The following is a 23,402-nucleotide window of genomic DNA, read 5'->3' on the forward strand; positions in this document are numbered from 1 at the left end:
CTTGTGCTGCTATTCGTTTGACGATTGTGAAGATTCGTTTAGGTCCCTTCATGAAGAATCATTCTTTATAGTTTTTATAGTTCAAAACACATTATTTCCGGAATATTCGTGAACAATTTGGCACACGCTTTCATACCGTCTCCGTCAGCATTGCCAATCTGTTTCATTTTTTCCAGCTTCATCCAGCTAAAAAGGTTTTGAGGAAGTCGCAATATTCCTCCATTATCATATTATTTATTCCCGCAATATATATATATATATATATATATATATATATATATATCGATGAAACCCTAAGGGTCATGAATTGATTTTTTGATGAAGTCGATCTGAAGCTGTCGACCGTCAAAATGACTGACTTTGCCTGCTGCCTTTGGGCAAATGACCAGCTTCGGAGTTTGAAATGAGTGATTCGATTCCTAATTTAACCGATGAAATCTTTCCTCAGACAGACCAGATTCTAAGCCGACGTTCAGTCCCTAACGTAGCAACTGAATGATCGTCTTAGATTGGGAATTTACATTGTTTTGACCGCTGATGGATCGATCATAGAGTTAAAAAGGATTCAGATGTCTTATTGAAATCGGGAAAACAATCCGAGATCGGCTGCGAGTTTCCGCGTAGTTGAGAGACATTTGGGCCTGCAATTCAATTCAGGATTTTTGGTGTCGATTCAGAATACTCGCAGTGATTTTTGAGCTATTGTTTTGCGTTTGTCCCTCGAAATTTTAATTTGGTTTCAAAGTTGGATCTATCGTCTCTTTGTGTTTTAGGTGCCCTTGAAGGTGTTGATCTCCGTGACTTATTCTTTCCATCCACCTACACGTTTACGAACTACGAAGTGTTCCAAAAATATGTTCTCCATATGCATAACTAGGAAAATTGCGTGTCTAAAATATTCCTTGTTGATGGCGCCCATTCAATTTTCTCTACCGTAGAAACACTTCTTTTCAGAACCATGACCGATGGAAATGCGGACTGGGTGGCGCAAAATTTACACCGACAGGTAAGCCGTTGAGTCCTAAAGTTTAAAAGCATGCAATAGTAAAGTATGATTATTAGTTCAACAGCATATAATTTTCATTCAGCGAAAAATTCTTGAAGAAAAACAACGTCAGAAAAGGATCACCTCGGCGACGATACGCTGTAATCAAATTCCGACAGTTGGAGTGAATTCAATGGATCCATCACGAGGGTAATGTTTTTCTTTTTATGCAGGAAAATGCTGTTTGTATAACAATAGGTGTCATAAACGATGAAGCAGAAATGTTTCCCCATTATACAGAGAGTAACAATGATAATAATTTATGAACCCTTCAACTGGGAAGAAAGGGAATATTTTAGCGATTTTTTAAAATATTTAGGCTGTCGAATGTATTAGCCTTGGTGAGGGTTCGTAAATTTTTGCACCGTCTCCTTAGTTATTAAATTAACCAAACATGAAGGTTCTACATATAACAGAATAAGGATAAAAAAGGATAAAATCACTAGCGTGTCAATCCAATTGGGATCCCCTAACGCGTTTCACTGCAATTCGTAATCGTTGAGGTTTTCTAACGCGTGTTAACCTCACAAATGATCTACGGGGCCAGCCGATGATCAAGTCAGTGTTTTTATCCTTCCAGTCCAATCTCGTACCAATTTATCGACGCAATAGGGATGAAAGGCTTTGTTTGTTTTAGGGCGGTTTCGAACCCTCGACTGTGTGGCTACAACGGACCTCTAACCGACTGCGCTACACCAGCCCAATAGTATTAAAAAAAGAAAAAGAGATATACAAATAAGATGTTGTCCTTCTCCCAGGTTATGATCGGGTCAAAACGACGTGAAGCTCGGTGCAATTAAAGACATCACTCCACGAATCTGAGGTGGTACTGACTTCAGGTGGAGTATTTGTTTGCAGCATAGTAGATTATGGGAAGGAGAGTGATTCCGTCCATTTCTTCCTAATTGCCGTAAAAAATGGCCGGAAGATGCGGCGCCGCACAGGGCTGGCGCACTTTTTTCTACAAGGAGTTCGACTGGAGCGCGCCAGCCTTATGCACGCGCCGCATCTTCCGGGCCGTTTTTTTTTACGGCAATTAAGAAGAAATGGACGGAATCTCCCTCCTTCGTATAATCTACTATCCCTTATAAGAATACTCCATATGAAATCTGCACCACCTCAGATTCGTGGGGTGATGCCTTTAAGGGGCTGCATTCGAAGCGTTGCGGTGGAGCCAGCGGTTGGAACTGAGAACGAACCATAATCCAACAGTGAGTGGTGAGCTTCCTCCATCCTACGCTCCACCGCACCGCAACTGCGCTGAGCTTCTTTTCAGTGTTCATGTTGTTTCGACTCGACTATAACACTACACTAAATCTGAGTATTCATACTTTTCCGGTCTAGTTGAGGCAGCCGTTCAAGGATGAATTAACATTTTCATTCCTTGGTAGAGAGTACTTTGTAGAAATCAAAAATGACCAAAATGTCCTCTTTGGATTGATGCTAAGTTAAAGGGCCGTTTCCGCAACCAAAGGCGGCAATGGGGTTTCGAAAAACCCAAAATTGATCGGCATCGATGTAAGACAGACAGAGCCATAACTCGCACCCCCTCACGAAGGCGTCGCGCCGCCCAGGATGAACGTGTTCGGCGACGACTTCGCATGTGTGCATATCATTGTCGTTACTTCCACCATGTTTGCTTCCATGGGTCCGAAAGTTTTGGAGTAATTCAAAGAACTAGAAAGTGAACCGGTCTCATATATCTCACAGATATTAATTTTTTATGCAAACAACCAGATCCGCTGTTTCTCGCAATTGGACATATGCTTCAACTTACTTGGAGAAAATTCCTAAATTCCTGGAAGAATCAGCAGAATTTGCGGAGCTTTGCAAAATTAAGTAAAGAATGATCAAAGATTAGAGATAAAACAGAGAAAAGTTTGATGTTGGGGACGGGAAGTAGAATTTACATGTTCTTCCATGAGATAATTCTCCGGTAAGAAATATTGGTGGAATTCCTGGAAAAATCGTAATAATTATTCCATGACTGAAAGAACATATAAATCCCATTTTCCATCCCCAGCATCAAACTTTTCTCTACCTCATCGCTAATCTCTTCTCGTTCGCACGATGTTCGATATTTTCTACTTTTCATTTGAACTCAAAAAAAAAAATTCAGCACCTTTAGAAGCGAAATAAACTAATACGTATTTACATGTATATGTCAGGTTCGGATTCGCTTCTCCACCATGTTATGACGGTCCGCTGGCGGTGTTCCCTGATCCTGATGCTGTCGGTCCAACAATAGTAACGGTGCGAGGATTCGATGCTTCACCTTCAACTCTTCCAGTACCCACTTCATCGAGTAGAGAACTTTCCAGGTAGGACCACTTTGTACTTTCCCTATGAGTTTACTTGTAAATACGCCCCTTTCTAACTCAATAAAAAAATTCTTTCTTCGCAATGCCATTTCAATCCTTCAGACATTCATAAAACTTCGTTTCATGCGTCATATGCCATGAGAATGTCAGCGTCACTTAGAAGACGCATATGTTCCCAGACATAACGCAGCAGCGTTACGTCATTCCCTACTTTTGTGTAGTTGTTCCTATCACAACTCACAAGAATAAATCAAAATTCAAAAGGACGGAGAATAGAAAGGATTGGAACAAAAGACTCACGTCGATTCCAATAGGACCACACTAATAACTCTCGTTAATTGAAGTAGCTGTAGTTGGGTCAAAACGCAAGCAAGTTCGCAAACGCAGTTCCGTAAGTGGTTGCGCTCGAAGCGCTGCGGTGGAGCGTAGCTGGAGGAGAATCCAGGAGGAACCTTTACTACTGCAGTTCGGGATGGTCCCACGTCGATCCCAACCGCTTCAATCGCAGCTGCTTTCGAAAATGCTACGGGCTTCATGTCGTCTTGACCCGACCACCCTGAAATCGAAGCGTGTGTAATTACGTGTATTTAGGAGCAGAATTGTGCAAATAAATTTATTTTGTCGCCATTATTTATTCATGTCTATTCATTTGCTTATTTCGTTTATTCCTCACGGAAGTGAGGAGGATTTCCTTGTAGAAGTTGTACTCCTTGTTTTATACGTGTGCTGCCCATCGAATTCATATCTGATTTATAACTCTGATCATCTTAAGCTTGTAAAAAAGATTTTAGTTCTGCATATTCACAGCTTCAATAGCGCATATCCACTTCCGGAGATTTTTACCTCTAAGGGGGAGGAAATTTCGTGCAAAGAGTCGCTGTGCCCAAATTACATGGTTCGGTGCGTTTATGAATGAAGTGTAATCTACACTATGATTCCTTCTGCTCTTTCATTTTTAATTCTCACTTTTCCAAGAAAGAATTGACATTTCGAGGTTGTCTGCGGTCAATCATCATGCATGTTTATGGGATGTGTGTGTGTAGATTTTTTTCACTAACAGTGTTATTTATTTTTATGTATCCGTTCTTCACATAGACCACACTGAAAAAAAGCCAGGACTTGTTAAATTTTTATGACCGTCGTAGGCCGTGTTCATGCCGATAGTCCTAGCGGAGTAGTAGTAACTGGTAGATAATATAAAATAACAATGAAAAGAGAAAAGAAATGTGAAAAGAAAAGAGCAGAGTTCACCTCACCAGAAGCGCTGTTGACTGACGTCTGAGAAAGTCCCCGACGATGTTCCGTTGACAACAAAAAAACTGTGAACATTTCCGCTACACCACAGAGTTCCGGCGCATTTTCTCGGAAAAGCAGAAATTTCTATCCGAAAATATTCTCCCACTGCCACCGAAAATATTCTCCCACGTCACACTTCTTCCCACGTAGGAAATACACATCATCCTGGAAACGGGGACACTCTTTGTATTCTTTTAGCGCTGCTTGTTGCAAATTGAATTTCCATCTCTAACAGCCGATTTTATCGCTTGGTTCCATCTGTTATTTGTTATTTTGAATTTATCCTCTTGCTTTTTTCAGTTGTAAAAATCTGGGGAAATATTTCCAAGTCCTATCATGCAGTTTTTCTCGCTCAATTAACATTGCTACACAATTTTTTTCCAAAAATTCTTACACTAATTTTTACCTATCAGGTTATTTTTGAATTGGGCATCTGAAACGTACGAGCAAAATATAAACGAACATGAAAAAAATAAAATGATTTATTAAATCAATATCAATTCAATAGTGAATAAATAAACACGAAACAGAAAATAAGCTTCTGGTAACGTTTTTGTACTCATTCAGTCTCCGTGAGGATAGCGCAACTCCGACAGGAGGAGAAATTTGTGTCTCTTTTCCAGTTGCATTTCTCCGCAAATCGATACAGTATAACTACGATTCAGAAAGAATGGCATTGTTTACTTTCAGTCGCTTCGTATTGAAAACTATTTACAAAGAACGAAAAGAGAATTTAAGTTTCATTGTGATGCACGATGAATAAAAATGGGCACAGTTTTATTGTTTGTTCCACCTTATTTGCTTAAAGTCTGACGGCATCTCGAGAGATTTCTAGAAGATTTTTGAGATTTGGATCACCTTTTCAGCTCCTAACTAGACTTTCAACTGTTCTTAGCGACCTCTAAAACTCTAACCCTGCTTTTGAATGCAAAAATGGATAAAACTTGCAGATTGTGTTGCTTTTTTGGAATTTTGCTTAGTGATGATTGTTGAACCGCAATTTTTTTCAATTGCTCAACTATTTTTTTCCGATTACAGCGAAAACGACGACACATCGGTGAAGGATTTGGCGGAAAAGATGGATAAAGCAGACCTGGCAACATGTGTGGCTAGCGATGAAGAAGAACTTATAGGCGAGTTTTTTTCTCTCATTTAGAAAAAGGTCTCCTTAAAGGCATCACCCCACGAATCTGAGGTGGTACGAATTTCCGGTGGAGTATTCGTATACGGGATAGTGGATTAAGGAGAGGGGGTGATTTCATCCATCCTAATTGGCGTAAAAAAACGGCCTGGACGATACGGCTTCGAGCGATCCGGCGCGCTACTTTCTACAATGAGTTCGATTGGAGCGCGCCAGCCTTGTGTGGCGCCGCATCTTCCGGGCCGTTCTTTACGGCAATTAGGAAGAAATGGACGGAATCACCCTTGTTTCCATAATTTACTATCCTGTATAAGAACACTCCACCTGAAATCCGTACCAACTCGTTTCTCAGATTCGTTTATTGTCTTTAAAGGTGAAATAATATCTCACTAAGCACCTTTGAATCCCGTTACAACTTAATTCGTCAGGTAAAGTTGTTTGGGTTATTCCCCTGACTCGTTCCCTCTAAGCTCTTAATTACATTTTTCCAAGCCTATACTAACAAGTACCTATAGTTAAATGTACGCATTGTGGTACACAAATGAACGTGACGCGCTTTCGTGAAAACATGCACAGAACTTCTCGCACAACTTCTTCTCGGAAAATTCTCCGAACTAATTTTCTTCCTTTTTATAGTTTTTGTTTTTTTTTTCTTTATAGTAATACACGAGTAGGTGTAAGTAGTCTTAACAAGGTCTTTTTTATTGATTGCTCTGCTCCACGGCTACCTCTAAGATCTTAATTTGTAGTAATTCAATTTCTGGATGTGGCACTGCACTACGCATGTTTCGCTGCGACTGCATAGTCGCAGTTCGAGACCGCCCTAGAGTGAACCAATTCCTTCATCCTTCTGGAGTCGATAAACTGGGACCAAAACCAGGAACTGGGACTGGCCAAACTTGCCTAGGAAAATAGAAATATTGAAAGCGCACGCCTCCGCAATGAATTGTTCGGGAACCTCAAAGATTCTGAATCGAAGAGGGACCCCAAGCAGATTGATTACCCCAGACGATTTTTCCTTCATACTTTTGTATGCTGAATAAAAAGGATAAAGAAAAAGAAATCACAATAGTGTCAAGACGTTTTTGTCAACCTAATAGTTTCTCCGAATAAAGGATAAAGTTTCTGGGATTAATCAATCCGCTCGGGATGCGCCCCACGTTCACTTCAATTCAGAATCGTTTGAGGGTTACGAACGTGTAACTGGCCTATACAATGACTTGCGGTGGCTAGCCGGTGTGTCAAGTCAGTGATTTTTTCCTCCCAGACAAGTCTGGTACCAACTTATCGACCTCGGAGGGATGAAAGGCTTGGTGAGCGCTAGGGCGGATTCGAACTTCCGATCGATCGTGCAGGAAACGGAACCTCTAACCGCTACACCACACCCACCCCTAGTTTCTCCGAATACATAGTATTTATTAGCAATTTCAAAAGCATAGCAAATTCCAGCAAGTGACACCTGGAATAATTCTGAAAACAAGAATGACGTCGAAGAGCATACACTTCCATCCGAAGAACTTCCTGCCTACGATGAAATTTCCGCTAATATTGAGAAGTAAGTGTATGTACATACGTTGCAACCGTCACTACCGAAATTTTGAATTCGCTCGATAGTAGATAAATCTATGGAAAAATCCTGCAGATTTGTCTACTTTTAAGAACGTCTCTAGAGAAATTGAAAGAATTTTTCTTCACTGACTCATAAGAATGGCGCTTATAGCGGAAATTCTCAATTATCTTTAAATGATGAACCTGACTACCCAATTCTTCAGATTTGTGCAAGCTCCCGCGAAGCGCAACGTTATTTACAAATGTTCAATTACAAGAGATAAGAGAGGAATGGACAAGGGAATCTATCCAACGTATTATTTACACCTAGAAAGGGAGGACAAGAAGAAGGTAGACCTGCAATCCAAAAATTACAAGTTTCTTCAAATAATATGCTCTTCGAGGCAAAATTCAGATATTTCTACTAGCAGCACGACGAAGGAAGAAAAGTACAACCGCCAATTACCTGATATCAACAGATGCTACAGATCTGAAACGCGAAGGAAGCGCATTCGTTGGAAAAGTTAGGTGGGTGGATTTTCGAGAACTTGCTCCTGTTCTGGGATTTTGCAAACGTAGAGAAAAGGTGGATATCTTAGGTTCTTCAACGATTCTTAGGTTTCGCTCTTATTTTCCATTTCAAGTTGTAGACTCCTTGAATATACAAGAAAAAATATATTGGTTTTGTAGTGTAGTATTTGTTTTTATTTATATTATATTTTATTTTATATTTGTAGTTATTTATAAGGCTACAATATTAAATAAATAGAAATATGTGAATAATGCTACAATAAAAAGTAATGCGAACTGAAATTCCTCCCAGATCAAACGCTATCGGCACGATGTTCACCCTTTACGATTGTGGAGTGAACCCGAAAAAGTCCACCATGGCCACCGATGTTCGACAAGAACTCGCGGCTGTTATCTATGTGAGTTCACTTACGAACAGGTCCCAGTAGGAATAAGAACGTTTAAGGACACGAACGTGCTTGGATTTAAAGGACCAAGAAAGATGCACATACTTATACCTGGTATCTACGATATCAACACGTACGAACGCAAATCCATTCGTCCTGTGGCAGTGAGTGCAGCGAGAGCCGCAAGAACCCAATCTGCAATAAAATTAGCTCTTTAGGCTAAGGATACACTGCTGGAACGGTATCGTCAGCGACGAACGGATGACATCATAGTGATGCAGAATAAGAGTCCTGTTTGGAATGAAGGCATGTCTCATGGATTTTATCTAAAATAAACCGAATTGAGGAACTAATTAGAGGCAAGATTAGAAAACGCCGAGGTTTTTATTTTAGTCTGATGCTATTTATTCCTCGAATCGGAAACTGCCAAGAGTAAGGAATACGAATAATTTTTTTTTTCAAAAAGAACAGTTCTACTTTAATAGCGAAACATCAGGAATTTTCCCTGTGATTATTTTCTTCCATTCTCGTTAGAGGACTCAATTCAGCTTTTCATCAGTCTTTTTCGTATAGGAGTATTCGAAAAAAACTACCCATTAGCACACCTTTGGAGGTTTCCAGCAGAAAATCATAGAAAGCGAAAAAGTTTTCAAAAAAAGTTTTTTATTAGCACTATTGTTGTTATCATTATCACTTTCATTTTTTATTTGTAAAATAATATGCAGATAGAACTGCGAATTCTTAGTGGCCCTATTCCATCAGCTCCGTCATTTAGCGTGCTATTAGGGGTCCTTAAGAACTTAGTTCGCAGGATTTGACTCGCATCCTTTTTTGTGTAAATGTACACGATTGGCTCCCATCATAGGATCATCTTCCAGCCGTACTGGAAGAATCCTTTTTTGGCTGATGTAATAATTTCTTCCGACGCCAGAATATCCTAAGGACTTCACTTTGTAGGAACTTTCGTGTACTTCTGCATGGTTAGCATCTTTAAGACGGATTTTGGGAATTCACCACCAGTTAAAAAATGCCAATCATACACGGTCACGTGAGGAAGTGAAGGAGGAATTCAAACCATACAAATTAAAATCTTTGATACACCTCAACACCAGAATAAACGACAAAATTTATGGAGAGGAATTCCATTAAGAGTAATCAATCAATTTTTGTGCTACAAAAACTGCTACAAAAAATACAAAGAACAAGAGTAAATGACTTGCGGAGGTCCTTCCGTCGTTTGAAATTAGTATTTTCATCCTTCAAAACAATCTTAATACCAATTTATGGGCACGAAAAGCTTGGTTGTGCTGGTGTGATTTCACTCATTCAACCGTCGTAGCGAGGTAGAATTTAGTAAATTTACCTGTTTAGTTTCTACAGGAGAACATTTTACATCCAAGATCTTTTGCTGCTAAATAACACTCCACTTTCTACAATGGTTTACGAAATTATCTATAAAAAAATTGGGTTGTTTCCAGATTCTCAGTCCTATGTGCTGAATTTCCACGGGCGAGTGACACAAGCATCAGTGAAGAACTTTCAAATTATTCACGATCATGATCGTAAGAATTCTTTGAATTTATTTGCTAGTAATTGAATCTGAAGTTCACATTGTCTTTATTGGAAATGGCATATAACGACTCCGCTTTTTCTAAATACTGAAAAGGCAAAATTAATTACGATGATTTAGAGCACTAGTAATACCGGCGAAACTGTCGGTTCACCTGCAGATCTAATTTGCAGACATACCATACGAAATACGACCAGTCACCGTTACAATGGAATTTGAAATGCTGTAAGACGTTCGCACTTCAACAACAAAGATTTGTAAAATGTGACCTACAGTTTAGAAGGGTTGCAGTAGTCATCTGGGTTGCTGGAACGGAAAAGTACTTCGGTGGCGACGTGTATATACAATGCATGCCTCGGAAGCTCGGAGAGCCGATGATGGAAGATCAAGTACGACGTCATCGGACTGACCGAGACGAGGCGACGTCACCCTCTCAACGCCGTATATGAAACTGGAGAAGAACTGTTCTTAGGAACATGCGACAGTAGAAGTGTTGGTGTAGTTCGCGTCCTCGCCAACACGAGTATGGCAAAGAACATCGACTGTTTCGAACAACTTACGACCCGAATTGGATGTATGCGGATAAGAAGATGTGGTCCAACACCAGCTTTGACAATCTTCGTCGGTTACGCTCCAACATCAAGCTACGCAGAAGAAGAAGAAGTCGAAGCTCCGTATATGGAGATAAAGAGATTCTTCAAAGGAGAATTATATCTTTTACAAGTTCATTGTTGGTGACTTCAAAAAAAATGCTGCTGAAATTGGCCCCAGAATGGCAAAGAACATCGACTCTTTCGAATAATTTGGTAATAATTGAAGGTCCTCAGATCAGGGGACCACAGCCTGCAGTGAAATGGGCAGGGGGAGAAGCTTTCCGAGTTTATCATGATGACAAAGGACATACATAGAAACCTGGAATTTCAAAAACCTTCTTCTCTACTCATGCCCTCCATCGGGCGTCGTAATCATCTGCTGGAGGGTGGAAATGGACAACGCCATCGTCAGTGAAATTATCGGACGAATGATGCCGTTGAACCGAAGCTCTATGCGGGATCGAAGAACCCTCATATTCGTGGAGGGATTTTCTTAACACGAAAAGGAGAAAAGGAAGCAAAATTTACATATAATTTCACCTCGTGCGAAAAAAATCACCTTCACCTCTTGCATGGGATTACTGGCTGGGAAGACTTCTTCTATTTCAGCATCCAGGAGCTCTTCATTGTATTTATATCAGGATCTCACTCACGTAATTGTCGATATCAGGGTTCCGAGTCCCAAAAGCCATTGAGTCCTAGTTTTCCTTTCCCAGTTGAAAGGAACGAAGATGTGATTATGCAACTTACTGCAAACAGTAAACAGCGATGCCAATTACCACGCGAGGATGTTTAATTCTACCATTAGAACAGAAATTTCCCAAACACACTGTCATTGATCCGATGAGATAAGCATTACAGGAGAGCTTTTATCTTCTAAGAGTTCAGCTTTTCAAAACTTTTCGAGTTGAAATACATATTTTAGTCTCAGAAAGATTTTACGGTACCGCTCATTTCATTGAAGATCATTGTCGTAAGACTTCTTGCTTCTATCTTCGAGTTCTCGGAGAACACGCATTTGAGAATGAAAAGCCCTGGAAAGGAAGAAGACTTTAATCAAGTGAAAGAAAATTTGAAAGCATGGTCTGGATTTGCTCTAAAACATGGTTTTCTTATGCAGTTTTTTTTGGCAAGAAAAACATTTCAACCTTTCAGCGGACTACATCGTGATGCAGTTCGGTCGAATCTCCGACGAGTGCTTCTCGATGGACTTCCGTTATCCACTGAGCGCACTACAAGCGTTCGGAATCGCGATGACAAGTTTCCACGGTAAACTCGCCTGCGAGTAACTGATAGAGCCTTGCCATCTGATTCTACTAGTACCGGTCTCTTTTCGTCTCTTCTGCCTTTGAATTCTCTTTCGAAACTAATTTTTAACGGAACCGCCCACAGTTTCAAGAAATGTCATCCTGTGGTTTTGGTCCAATGAATGCCAATGATTTGCATACGGAAGTCACTTGATTCTTTCCTATCCTTTGAATATCGTTCTGAATTCGTAAATAAAGTATTCTGCTGTACGTGCTCCAATATTTCTCTTCCTTTGACACCGCGGGAACACTCAACGCACAAAGGTAAGTTCCCAGGTGAAAAAGACTCGCTGCTACGCTTTCTACCATAACCTGGCCGCGGAGCTTTTCGCTCTTGTAGCTCATTTTCAAATGGCTCCGCTTATATTTCGCTTTTCAAATGATATTCTCCATGTTTAGATCCACCACTAGGAAGCAACTAAAATTGAACCACAGACCATAGAATATAATTAGAAAATTTAAAAAAAAATAATAAGAAAAGAAAAAAATTGTCTAGATATGACCAGCAGTAGATCATCGTTTCTGCGTCATTGTATCGTTAGGCTTTGTAGAGAACTACTCACACCACACATCCAAGTTTATCCGAGTATGATTAGAAGCAGCTAAATATCCACTTCGCCTACTACTACGGTAGTTCTGAAAAAAAGGTCTCATAAGGCACTGTAGAACCTTCCGCAAAGTAATTCTGTAGGATCCTTAGACGTCCGTAAACCTCCACGGAAATGAAAGAGGATAGTTCTTTTGTGGAAAAGTGTTCGAAGTAGTAAGAAACCAAGGATTTTATTGAGATTCAAGGGGAAAAAGATGGGTGGGCTTGATTTACAACGGTTCCTGTAGCAAGAGGATTCAATATTGATTTCTTCTCTTTTTTGACAAAACTACTTGAAAATTTTGTAGAAAGCAAATAAAATAAGCATAATTGCAGGGCGATTTTGAAACAAGTAAAAGTGGGAAAGGTTTTGCACTAAAAAAGACCCTCATTTAGATTTGTTTATTTTTAGAGGGAAAATCTGAAGATCTGTATTCGTAGTATTTTTCAGACCTTCCTTCCTGTAGATTCATTTGTTAAAAAGAAATAAACCTACAATAAGTAAGGTCTGAGAAATGTAACTCTGCAGTTTTCACTTATAGAAATGGCTTCCATTGGAATCAAGAAGCTGATAATAAAATTCATTTCTTTTTGTTCTTTATTTTCAATTTTTTCTAAATTTGTCATGAGCGAGATTTTGTAAAACACTTCATAGAAACATCCATAATCTAATTTGATCTTTCTTATCCTCGTTTACTGGATGGTCTCCACTGGAATCTGCTACTTATATATTTAAGAGAGAAGGCCCAAAAGGGAAATAATCGTTTTTCTTTTATTCAAATAACACTTTTGTTGCCGTCCACATATCATAAAAAAGTACAAATTATCCGTGGTTGGGCAACATCAGTAATGTGCTTTGTCTTTGAATGCTTGTGATCCGTTTGCCTTTCCATCGTACTGCTCGGGATCCTTCTTATTTTTCAAATTCTGCTCCTTTCATTGGTGCTACACGGCGACTCTGTTCTTATGCTGTCCGCTTATTCGAGGAATACATCCGGATACCGTAATTCGCCTCTAACGAATGCGTTATCATCAGCTATAGAGACATTTCTACGTTCTCCTACTTTTTTCTTGGGAGTGTCAGAGAATCAGATTTCCGCGAACACTAGAAAAATATAACACCGTTTTAAAAAGAAACTTTTCGGGATTTTTTTTTGTGTTTGAAAAACATTACAGTGCAATACAATGCAGTTGTTGGTCCGGAAGCGGGAAGATACGGTGTAACTTACACTTGGTGAAACTGTAATAACCCCAAGTGCTTACAAGTTTGGCGGGAGAATTTCCGCCGTGTGGGGAGTTGAGATGCAACCTCCTGATTGGTGATGGGTCGCAGTCGCATTCCACGCGACTCGTAGGAACGAGTTACTCTAATCTACAAACCAGTTCTGAAACTATTAGATGACGACGAGAATGTTGCGAGCGCTGACCATCACGTCACCCTTGCAAACATGCAACCTGCACGGTTGCAAACGAAAACAAAGAGGTCGGGTAGAGTTCCTTCACGTCTCGCGTCGAATACATGAACGTTCCTTAGGAAGCCGATGGGCACCGTAGAAAAGTTGCTAATAATTCACGAAAAATCATATCCTCGTCAATCGAATCCGCGAACAAAAATCCTCTAATAATTTACTACTTATTATTTAATAGTTATTGACTACTTATTGGTACTGCTAATATGTAGAAGCAATAACGGTATATATGTATGTGTAACAGGAAAGAACCGTTTCTTTTGGAAAAGTAACGTTCCTGCAAGCTGAACGATTTTTCTAACGAAATCCAAATATAAAAATGTCGTAGATCAGTAGTTCAACCTTCTCTTCCCAAAAAAAAAGAATTTTTGTGATTGTCTTTTGTGGGGAGTTACTACTTCTTTGACCCCTACGAGCCGTTAATTTCCCATTTGCGTATAATTTTGTAGTCGAGTAAACTCGAGTTTGTCACTCTAACGGTATTTTTAGATTTCACGAAAATAGTACTACTACATAAAACGACGCAGCCTGTAGGAGCTAAAAAAAAATAAAAAAAAAGATATTAAAAGCAGTCTGTAGAAGCTTCGCCTGTGATTGGCACGAGAAAATGGCTCGAAACCAGCCCGGTGACAACCAGGCCCTTCATCCCTGCCGTGTGAGTAAATTGGTAGCAGAGTCGTGTGGGAGGATAAAAACACTGATTTGATACCTCTGCTGTCACTCCGCCAAAAAAAAACTGAGTAGATGTTTGTCCCTTGCAAGGTTTACAGTCAGACGCATTGGTGCATCGCAAGCGGATTGCTGGACAGAAACTTTATCTGCTTAACAACAACACACAGTGAAAAATTTACGAATATCTGGATTTTGATTTTTTTTTTTTTGATTTCTAGAATGATGTAAGTAAATTACTCTGATAACACTGCAAAAATCTGCAATAAAAGGACTACTAAACGTGAATGCTTACTTTCCGGGATCTCATTAACCACATCAACGATCTATGAGTAATTAGTTTATAAAAAAAACTTTGATACTCTCATTTCTATTAAAATGTTTTTTTTTTCGAAGAATTGGCAAATCAAAAAAAATCAAAATGTTTTGTGTTCGAAGAATAATGCATGCGACATACATTTGTACTTGACTATATAAACATAGTCCTACAAATAGCACCACATGCACTGCCTCAGTGTCGTCACAAACAATTTTGCCTGATATTTAAGGGATGAATACGATTAGCAAGCAAAGGAGCGCTTCGCAACCGTCATGAAACGGTTTCCAAAGGACAATAATCTCAATCCCAGTATTTATGTATTTCAATTTTTCGAACTTTTTTGAAAATTTTTGTACAACGTCAATTCACAATTATTTTTTGGCGCTATTCAGTTCTTGTCATATGTTTTTTCCTAAAATTAATACTAGAAAGTCACACGAAGGTCACTTTATGTATACGTGAATAATACTTTATTTTTGGATAAGTTTGAAACAATTAAACGTATATCGCCACCTCCAATTTTTTAGCTCCAAAGTAATAATCCCCAAAATCCCTAAATCCCTAAAAAAAAGACCCTAAAATCTCCAAAAAGGAGCGGTTGGATGATAAACTCGAAAAAAAGTTGTTCCCAGTAAAGTAAATTAAATTGTTTTCAATGTGAAACTAATCAACTTTAAATGGATTACAGTACTCTTTATCTAGTACCGTTCTTCGTTCAACGTATCAAAACAATTTAACCACACACATCGAAAGATTTCTCTGAAAATTGCAGCATTTAATCCCTAAGGACTTAATTAGATGATCTGAAACAAAATTTTTCAACTTTTTCCATGTTAGATGATGAAGGCAAAAGCTAGCAAAGACGAGAACATTAATAGGATGATTAAAATTAATGCTCCTATGAAGATTGGAGAAAGTGAAAAAAGAGGTAAACTGCAAAGGAGAATAGCAAGAGAATTGATTCCGATCCGCAAATATTATGATAAGCATGCCCATGGTTTATCTTTTCCAAGAAAATTGGTACCACTTCGTTTTCCTTTCTTTCTTGCTTTTACTTACTTATTCAATAAATTATTATTTCATTTATTTGTAATTTAAAAAAATGTCTCACCTATGAATACAGAAAAAAGATGACGTAGTTGGCATTTTTCTAAAAGATGAGATTAATTCACGTCAAGATCAGCGAAACCCTTATTTATTACTGCAATAATACATTGATTTTTTTCTTTCCACTTATTCATTTTTTTTTTATTTTTCCTCTATTGTACTAACATTGCCGTGAACAGCGGTTTATATGTGTGTGTAGCACCACAAATATTTCTCCCAAAGAAGCCCCTTGAAAGACAAAATAGAATTTCCTTCTGTTTATTCTCTTTTTCTTCGCTTAGAATAGAAACTTTTCTAAATTTTGCAAATGCGTTCAAGATATGTTAATCTATCGTTCATTTTCTCGCATTGAAGAATATGGAATGACATTCTTTGTCAATCAATAACGCTTCAATCTTACGATCTAAACACCATCTTATAAAGTTGATTTTGTTTTGGAAACCATTCTTTTGTTTGGAAAACCTCACTAAAGAAACGGTTACTGTTGGAATTTTGAGAATTCTTTTTTCATTGAACTCACAGATTATTTCCTTTGATAATTTTACAAGAAAAAATTTTGAGATGGTTACGAGTAAATAAGATAAGAAACACGTATGTGTGTACAACAGTTCCCTTGCGTTACGTGGATTTAACAAAATTATGGTAACCATGCTAGAACCTTTGTCATTACAGTTATCTGCGTATTCGGAAGTCTGGGCTCAACTTTAAATTTCTATTTTCATTAAAGAGTTTCGGCAGAGTTGCAGAAGCTCTTCATAATCAGGACATTTTACGCAAAAATATGAAAACAAATGAAAAATCACCCGAAACGCTTCCAATTTACCATTTTAAAATTTTTCCCGACGACTGTAAGAGTGTTGTCAGCCCCAAAATTGTTAGTGAAAATCAAGAACCTCACTTCTCGTTATCTGATTTTTATTCTCCTTCATGGAGAACTGCTATGAACCAAACCCCGGGAGATTTTCGAAACCTCTACACAGACATGAACACTGATTTCTATCAAATTTATTGGTAGAACTACGATTCATCCCTTGAACAATTTTTCCCGCATTTCCACAACTTTTTCTTCAAGTTCTTTCTTCGGCATTAAAAAAATTTTCGCTCATTTTAGCTTAGTGGTAGTAGTTCTCCTCTTTTCAGTCTTCCCTTTACAATATCTAAACACAATCCAGAAATCGCATCAACTTTGATTTTCGCTCCAATCTCGTGCTGCAATTTTCCTCTTTCTTTCAAGATTTCAAGCTGGGGACCTTTTTGTTTTCATTGTTCATATGATCGTAATCTTCGTGAGTATCTTCACGTATCCTCTTCAGATCCCCATTCTTTCCGACTCCTCGTTAGCTGTTTCTTTTCGAAGTACACTTTTTTCGTATTTTTACTGCAGTAAACTCTTTTTAGCCATGCAAATTTAGATCTAAAAAAAACCTGAAATTGACCGATCGATTTGTTTTTTCCATAGAATAAATTTCGTTGCAATTTCTAACAAATGTATAAACTTCCAAATTCAAAACAAATTCCAACCGGATCCACAACAGCAACATCTAAATCTCCGAATACGTTGAACGCGGAGAACTGTAAACAAATGACTTTTGTTTTTTTTTTTTCTAAATCCCGGTTAGGTCACAAAAGCTCAGTAATATATGCTTGCTAAAATTACGTATGGAATCAATGACGCGATTTTTAACTGCTCCTCAAATGTTCCTTTCCTCAAATAACTCAGTTTCTTTTTTTTTCCAAAGATCACTCAACAACATCAGGAGAATAACCACGACCAATGTCCGGAATCACAAATGTCTGAAAGTTTGAAAAACATGAGTCGTTCTCGCACTTTTCCGTTGCGTACGAGAAAAGCAGAATCCAGACAAGGCTGAAGATTCGAAAAGAATGCCATGGATGATTGTAAGCGCGGCCGTGTACGTGAACTGACTCACGTCTGCTCTGCTTCGAACACAAAGGCCATGGTAGAATGACCGAAGCGAAGGTAACATCACGCACTACTCACACAAATCATCGCTGCCAATCCGAGCAGCGCAACTTTCAGCTTCCGATTCCAAAACCGACCACATATTCGACCAAAGGTCAGCTCCACACTTTTTGATTCTTTGACTGCAAAATGTTTCGAATTGACAGGAACTATTCGTAAACAGCTTGAAGAAAGTTGTATTCTGAACTTTCATCCAAAGACGGACTAAAAACTAGAAGCTTCGGTTTGGAGTCACAAACCTTTGCAGTAACCGTATCTTTTGCGCTTTATCCCTCTGTTGTTCGCAAACCTTCTGGTTTCTTACCACGTATATTTGAAAAATATGTGGATCACAAACGTTGACCTGGAAACGTATGTAGTGAAGGCCTCCTTGCTATTTCTGAATCATAGCTGTCTCATATCTCAGCGTAAATTACCTGACTATTCTTCTTTTTCTCTTTTTTCCCTTTTTTTTTTGAACATCCCTCTGGGGAGAAACTAAAATCTTCCCAGATACAATGATAATATGAGGAATTATTGAATATTATATTCTTCATGAGCAGCTTGATCCAAAAGTATAAATAATTGTTTCCAATTTGCAATTCTAAGTTGATCACCTCGATCAAATGTTCAATCAATTGTTAGCAAAGAAAATTAGGGTAGAGCAGCTTCAGGTCCCTCTGCGATAGGTGATTATTATTGATCAATGCAGATCACCAAATCGCTGAAATCGCGATGATTTATTCAAATTCGTGTCTTTCCATCAAATCTCTATTTTAAATAGATTTTGCAATTTTACAAATTCCTGTACTCAGCCCTCATTTCTCATTTCAATAACGGCAGTTAAAAATCTTTTAGGATTATATTGGCCATCGCAAATTTAAAGCCATTTTATTTGTTGCCTGACCTTCTTTTCCTTTTTTTTCAATTTCTGATTGATTTCAGAGAATTTCCTCCGTTTTGTTGCTTGACATATTTTTTCTTGCCTGAACTTCAGGCCGCTGACGTTGCATTTTGGAATTGTAGTAACTGACATTTATTTCAAAATTGTAATAGTCACAATTTTCAATTGAGAGCAGTTTTTCAGTAATCTCAGCCGCCCACATACAGATCTACATATAGTAGTCAAATATGTCTTATTACTTCGTTATTTACAAAAAGTAGCATCCCTTTCCTGGTTTTTGTTCGATTTTCAGCGTTTATTCGTTTAATGTTGCAGGATTCCCCCCTAGTTCGGCCAGAAAACGCCTTATTTCCATGTACGGTAGGCGAACAACGTTGCCACTCTTCCCAGCTTTTCGCCGTTTATGAATTATGCATATTCTATTCCATTAGGCGTAGAAACCGTGCTTACGAGAAAAGTCTGCTAGAGGGTTACGGTAGGTGTCATGGAGACCATTCCAAAAATGTTGGTCTGCGAAGGAAAACATCCTCAACGCTCCACTCCTTCGGTTCCTCCACGCTAATTTCGGCCACAGGACGTCACTATCACCAGCCGTTGATGCTCGTAAAACTTGTACTGTGCAAGAGCGGAAAAAAAGCCGGTAGTTACCTGTCTCCGCCCCGCTGTCCTCCCTCAGGTGCTTGTTTTTCTCTCGATGGTCGTTCCAATTGTTTTCATGCCATACGCAGGTCGTTGCTGCATCGTCGTGAATTGTTTCTTCTACTCCACCATAACCTGTTTCCTCGTTTTGATCAAATATACGTAACGTAGTGTCCTTTCTTTCGCGGAAATTCCACTTAGTCCTCGTCAATCAACGCTGAAACGTCTTACAATGTTTTGCACAAAAATTAATTTCTCTTTTTGGGGGCACTTTGCCAATTTTTGGAGGAAAAAAGTAGCCGACATGGACTTAGAGCTAATTTTTGATCTGATATTGGCATAATATGCTTTGTTCAATAAATGAATTTATGAAATGAGACCATTTTGTTGGGTCTCGTAACGAAAGTTGTTAACGATGGAGAAGCTCAATAGCAATCGACTTCTGAGGCGATTGTGTTCAACGCTCAAAGATGAAGCAACGCTCAAACGCGTAAAATATTAGCTTTTCAAAAAAAATAACCTTCATTACATCATTTTCAAAAATTTCGAGCTGACTTGAAACCATCTCTATTTACAGAGATTTTTTTTTTCTTCTTTTCTCAAGTAAGCCGTGTTGTAATACCTAATTCACCGCATCCTCTCATCTATGCTGCTTCACCTTCAGTGGTCTTTTTCCAGAAATATTTACCACCTTTCAGGCAGGAAAAAAGAAAAATCCCGCTACGAAGCTTCGAATATCCTCAGCTGAAAAAATTCTCTACAGCCCCAAAACCAAACATTTCTTAGCTTTAATGAGCCTTCAAAAAGGAGAAAAAATAAAATTCAGAAGGTCTTTTTGACCTCTTCACTTTTCCAAAGGACGTAGAACTAGAAAATAATCTGGAAACTTTAGAGAAACTCCTTAAACTCCTTCTCGAGTGGTAACAATAAAGGATTGTATAATAATCAACGTAATTAGATGGTTATTATAGGAACGCACAGACAATCCGTTAAGGCTATCGACTTTGTAGTTCCTTTCTTTTAAGGAAGTTTTTATGAAAGTCGTAGGCTTTATTTATCCGATTTTAAAAAATCACAAAGAACCGTTGCACTGCCTTTTGGGGGAAAACAAAACAGGAAGAGACGGTTAAATAAAAATAAACTAGTATTGGTGAGTCGATACTCTTGAAATCGGATTGTTTCGAATTATAAGGATTATAAGGATTATAAGTTACTGTGTTTTAGAAAACGTTATCATTTATATTACCGTCTTTATCGTCCCTCATTAAGCGGAAATTTATCAACCGTTTTTCAGGACACAGGAAAAAAACAACATAAAATCGCAGAAAAACCGCTACAGTATTACACATCTTTACTGAATCCTTGTTAAAAACCTTTGTCCAAGGCTCACAGGAATTGGATCCAGAATTTTTCATTCTAAATAAAAAAACTACTTTCTTTCCTTATCATTAGATATGTTGGCTGTAAATAGTAGGTATGGTTATAGTGCATTTACACATGTATTGATTTGAAAGCACGAAATAGTTATCGGAGAAATTTGTGCACATTTCCGTACGGTGAGAATCACTCACAGATTCCTCCAAAATTACTGTAGTCGTGTTTCGTGGCCGGGTCACTTCACTCCTGCTCGTTGCGTGAGTTCTGATGAATTCTGGTGACCCACTTCTCTGTGATTCTGTGAAAAATCTTGGAATCCCTATCCAGGGATTTTTTTATAAACAAATTTATAATTCAACTTTTTTAATAGCTAATTAATAATTTACAATTAATGGAAGAACTTTTTTAATACGAAATTGCAATTGTACGTACTTTATCAATGCTTCATACTCTTTTAACAAAAATGAAATTTTTGTAGTGAAAATTTGTAACAATTCCTCGGATGTTTTGTGTATTCCGTTGGAAAGAAACCTTCTGTGATTTTTCTAACGAAAAAAAAAGATCTCTTAGAACGGCTTTTATCTCAAATACAACCTCCAAGTTTCAATAAATCGCCAACGAATCCGAAAGAATTCCTGCACATCGGCGAAATTCGCTCCATTTCTCAGGTTTTTTTTTCTTGGATTTCTCCTCGGACGATAGTGATCGGTGTATAATCTGCTGTCCTTGATAATTCTCGTCTCGAACCGTTTAAAATCGTTCTCTAAGAACGACTCCCATATGTTCATTAGATATATCCGTTCGCTTTTTATATTTTCTGAACTTCCGCGAATCCAAACCGAGGATGCGATGGTGCATTAAACCGATCGTAGCGCTCAGATTATCTTCACCATCCCCCGCATCTTTTCCTTTTCTTAATTTCATCAAATTATTTCTAATTTGAATGAGATGCACGAAAAAAAAAGAAGAATAATAGGAATGTTTATGTTTGACGTGGTAACGTGTTTTTTCTATAAATTCATGGTAATTTTCTCTTAATTCGCGAAACACTGTAGTTATGTACCGCTACAGTAATAACATGAAGAAATGCTTGTATAAAAGAGAAAACTAATATGGAAATAGGTGATTTAGAAAGAAATACTCGCTGTACTCGTGATAAGTGCCCGTAACGTACGTGTAGATAAGTTAGTAGTAGACGCACTAGGCACAATTGTTGGTTATCTATCAATAGATTGAATTTCAATCACGCAGGTCTTGGGGTCCCGAATGGAAAACACTAAAACCATCATGCATAGATTCGGTTGCCACGAATAATTATGCCACTAATAATATTGCAGCAAAGTCAACGATATTTGTCGAAAATCAAACGCTCTTCCCCACTAACACTGTATCCGTCATCTACTACTGTATAGTTTAAAAAAGGTTTTTCTTCTATAGCCGAAACTGTCTGTGTCTGGAAGAAAGGTAAAGATAAAATATCTACGATTTGCGGTGAATTTGTACAATCTGTGCCCACGTGTGCGGTTACCGATCCCTGATGTTGATCAGAGACGACCGTACCTAAGGCGCTACTCAGTGAAGTATCCCTCACAATGAGTCATACCCGTTTGACTCAACAATAATTTTGCTCTCTCTTTCTCTCTCCTTCGCTCTCCATCTCCCTCTTATCCTTCCTCTCTCTTCTTCTCTCTTTCTTTCTTTCTTTCTCTCTCTCTTTCTCTTTATCCTATCAACTCGTTTGTATAAAAATAGTGTGTAAAGCAGAATAGAAAGAGAGGACGGCAAATTCGTCTTTCACGAAAACGATGAGGTTTCTGGACCACAGCTGGAAACTTTTCCAGCAAAATGAATTGTGCACATTTGAATCGTTGTGGATCTAATTTTGTGGCTTCACCGAAAATAAACTCTGCACGATTGTCTGTCGATGATGGTTTCATAAAATAGAATGGAATTGACAAGAGTCCTGTCTCTCATATTCCAGGCGAAAAACATTGATATAATTTTTAATAATCACAATTGTAGTCTGCACTATTCCCGTGGAGCACTTTCTATTTAAAATTTGTGATAAAAAACCGAACAAATATCACACGAATGTAGAACACCGTTTTCAACGTTTCCGACGCTTTCAACTTCGAATTGATGCACTGCTGTCGTCTCCAAGGCGGCCGCATGTCGCCCCATTTTTGTTTCAACTTTTGATATTCTGCTGCATAATGCATCATCGCATTGCATGATTTTCAGATTTGTGTTACTTTTATGTTCAGTCCAAATCATTCAATACTTTTGTCATCGTTTTCCTGAACAAAAATTCCATTAACTCAACCAATCCATAGAATGTTTTTCAAGGTACCGTTGACAATATACAGTGAAGAAGCGTTTTCTTGGCTGAGAGTTCCTGGGAATAGAACTTGAAAATATTGAATAAACCTTTTGACTCCGAACCTTTAAGTTTTAACGACTTTTGATTTGATTCCCTAGAAATCCTCGAAATTTTCTCTCTGGGAACTCCCCTACAAAAAAAAACAGCTCTTGTTCTCTCTTCCCTATTTCTGAACAATGTGAGCCTTCATGAATCCATGAATATCCGCAGACAGACCATTTCGATGCGTTCAACCTCATCATTTTCAG

General features: G+C 38.4%; 1 protein-coding gene across 2 annotated transcripts; it reads left to right on the forward strand.

Moving 5' to 3' along the window:
* Positions 1 to 958: 958 nt before the first annotated feature.
* On the forward strand, positions 959 to 11,720 carry RB195_017642 (uncharacterized protein; the record flags this gene model as incomplete). 2 transcript variants are annotated; one of them, XM_064184727.1, is made up of 15 exons in its annotated part: positions 959 to 1,006; positions 1,089 to 1,195; positions 3,214 to 3,366; positions 5,701 to 5,795; positions 7,253 to 7,358; positions 7,576 to 7,702; positions 7,767 to 7,879; positions 8,175 to 8,280; positions 8,328 to 8,432; positions 8,487 to 8,556; positions 10,012 to 10,063; positions 10,119 to 10,279; positions 10,341 to 10,501; positions 11,357 to 11,537; positions 11,587 to 11,720. In XM_064184727.1, 15 exons carry the CDS (start codon positions 959 to 961, stop codon positions 11,718 to 11,720), a joined length of 1,719 nt encoding a protein of 572 aa, XP_064040608.1. The 2 variants fall into 2 exon arrangements, with proteins under 2 accessions (XP_064040608.1, XP_064040607.1); XM_064184726.1 differs by lacking the exons at positions 10,012 to 10,063; positions 10,119 to 10,279; positions 10,341 to 10,501; positions 11,357 to 11,537 and adding an exon at positions 9,747 to 9,830 and having other exon boundaries at positions 8,487 to 8,574.
* Positions 11,721 to 23,402: the final 11,682 nt, after the last annotated feature.

This window comes from Necator americanus, chromosome II, assembly GCF_031761385.1.
Source record: "Necator americanus strain Aroian chromosome II, whole genome shotgun sequence".
In the NCBI taxonomy this organism is placed as follows: domain Eukaryota; kingdom Metazoa; phylum Nematoda; class Chromadorea; order Rhabditida; family Ancylostomatidae; genus Necator; species Necator americanus.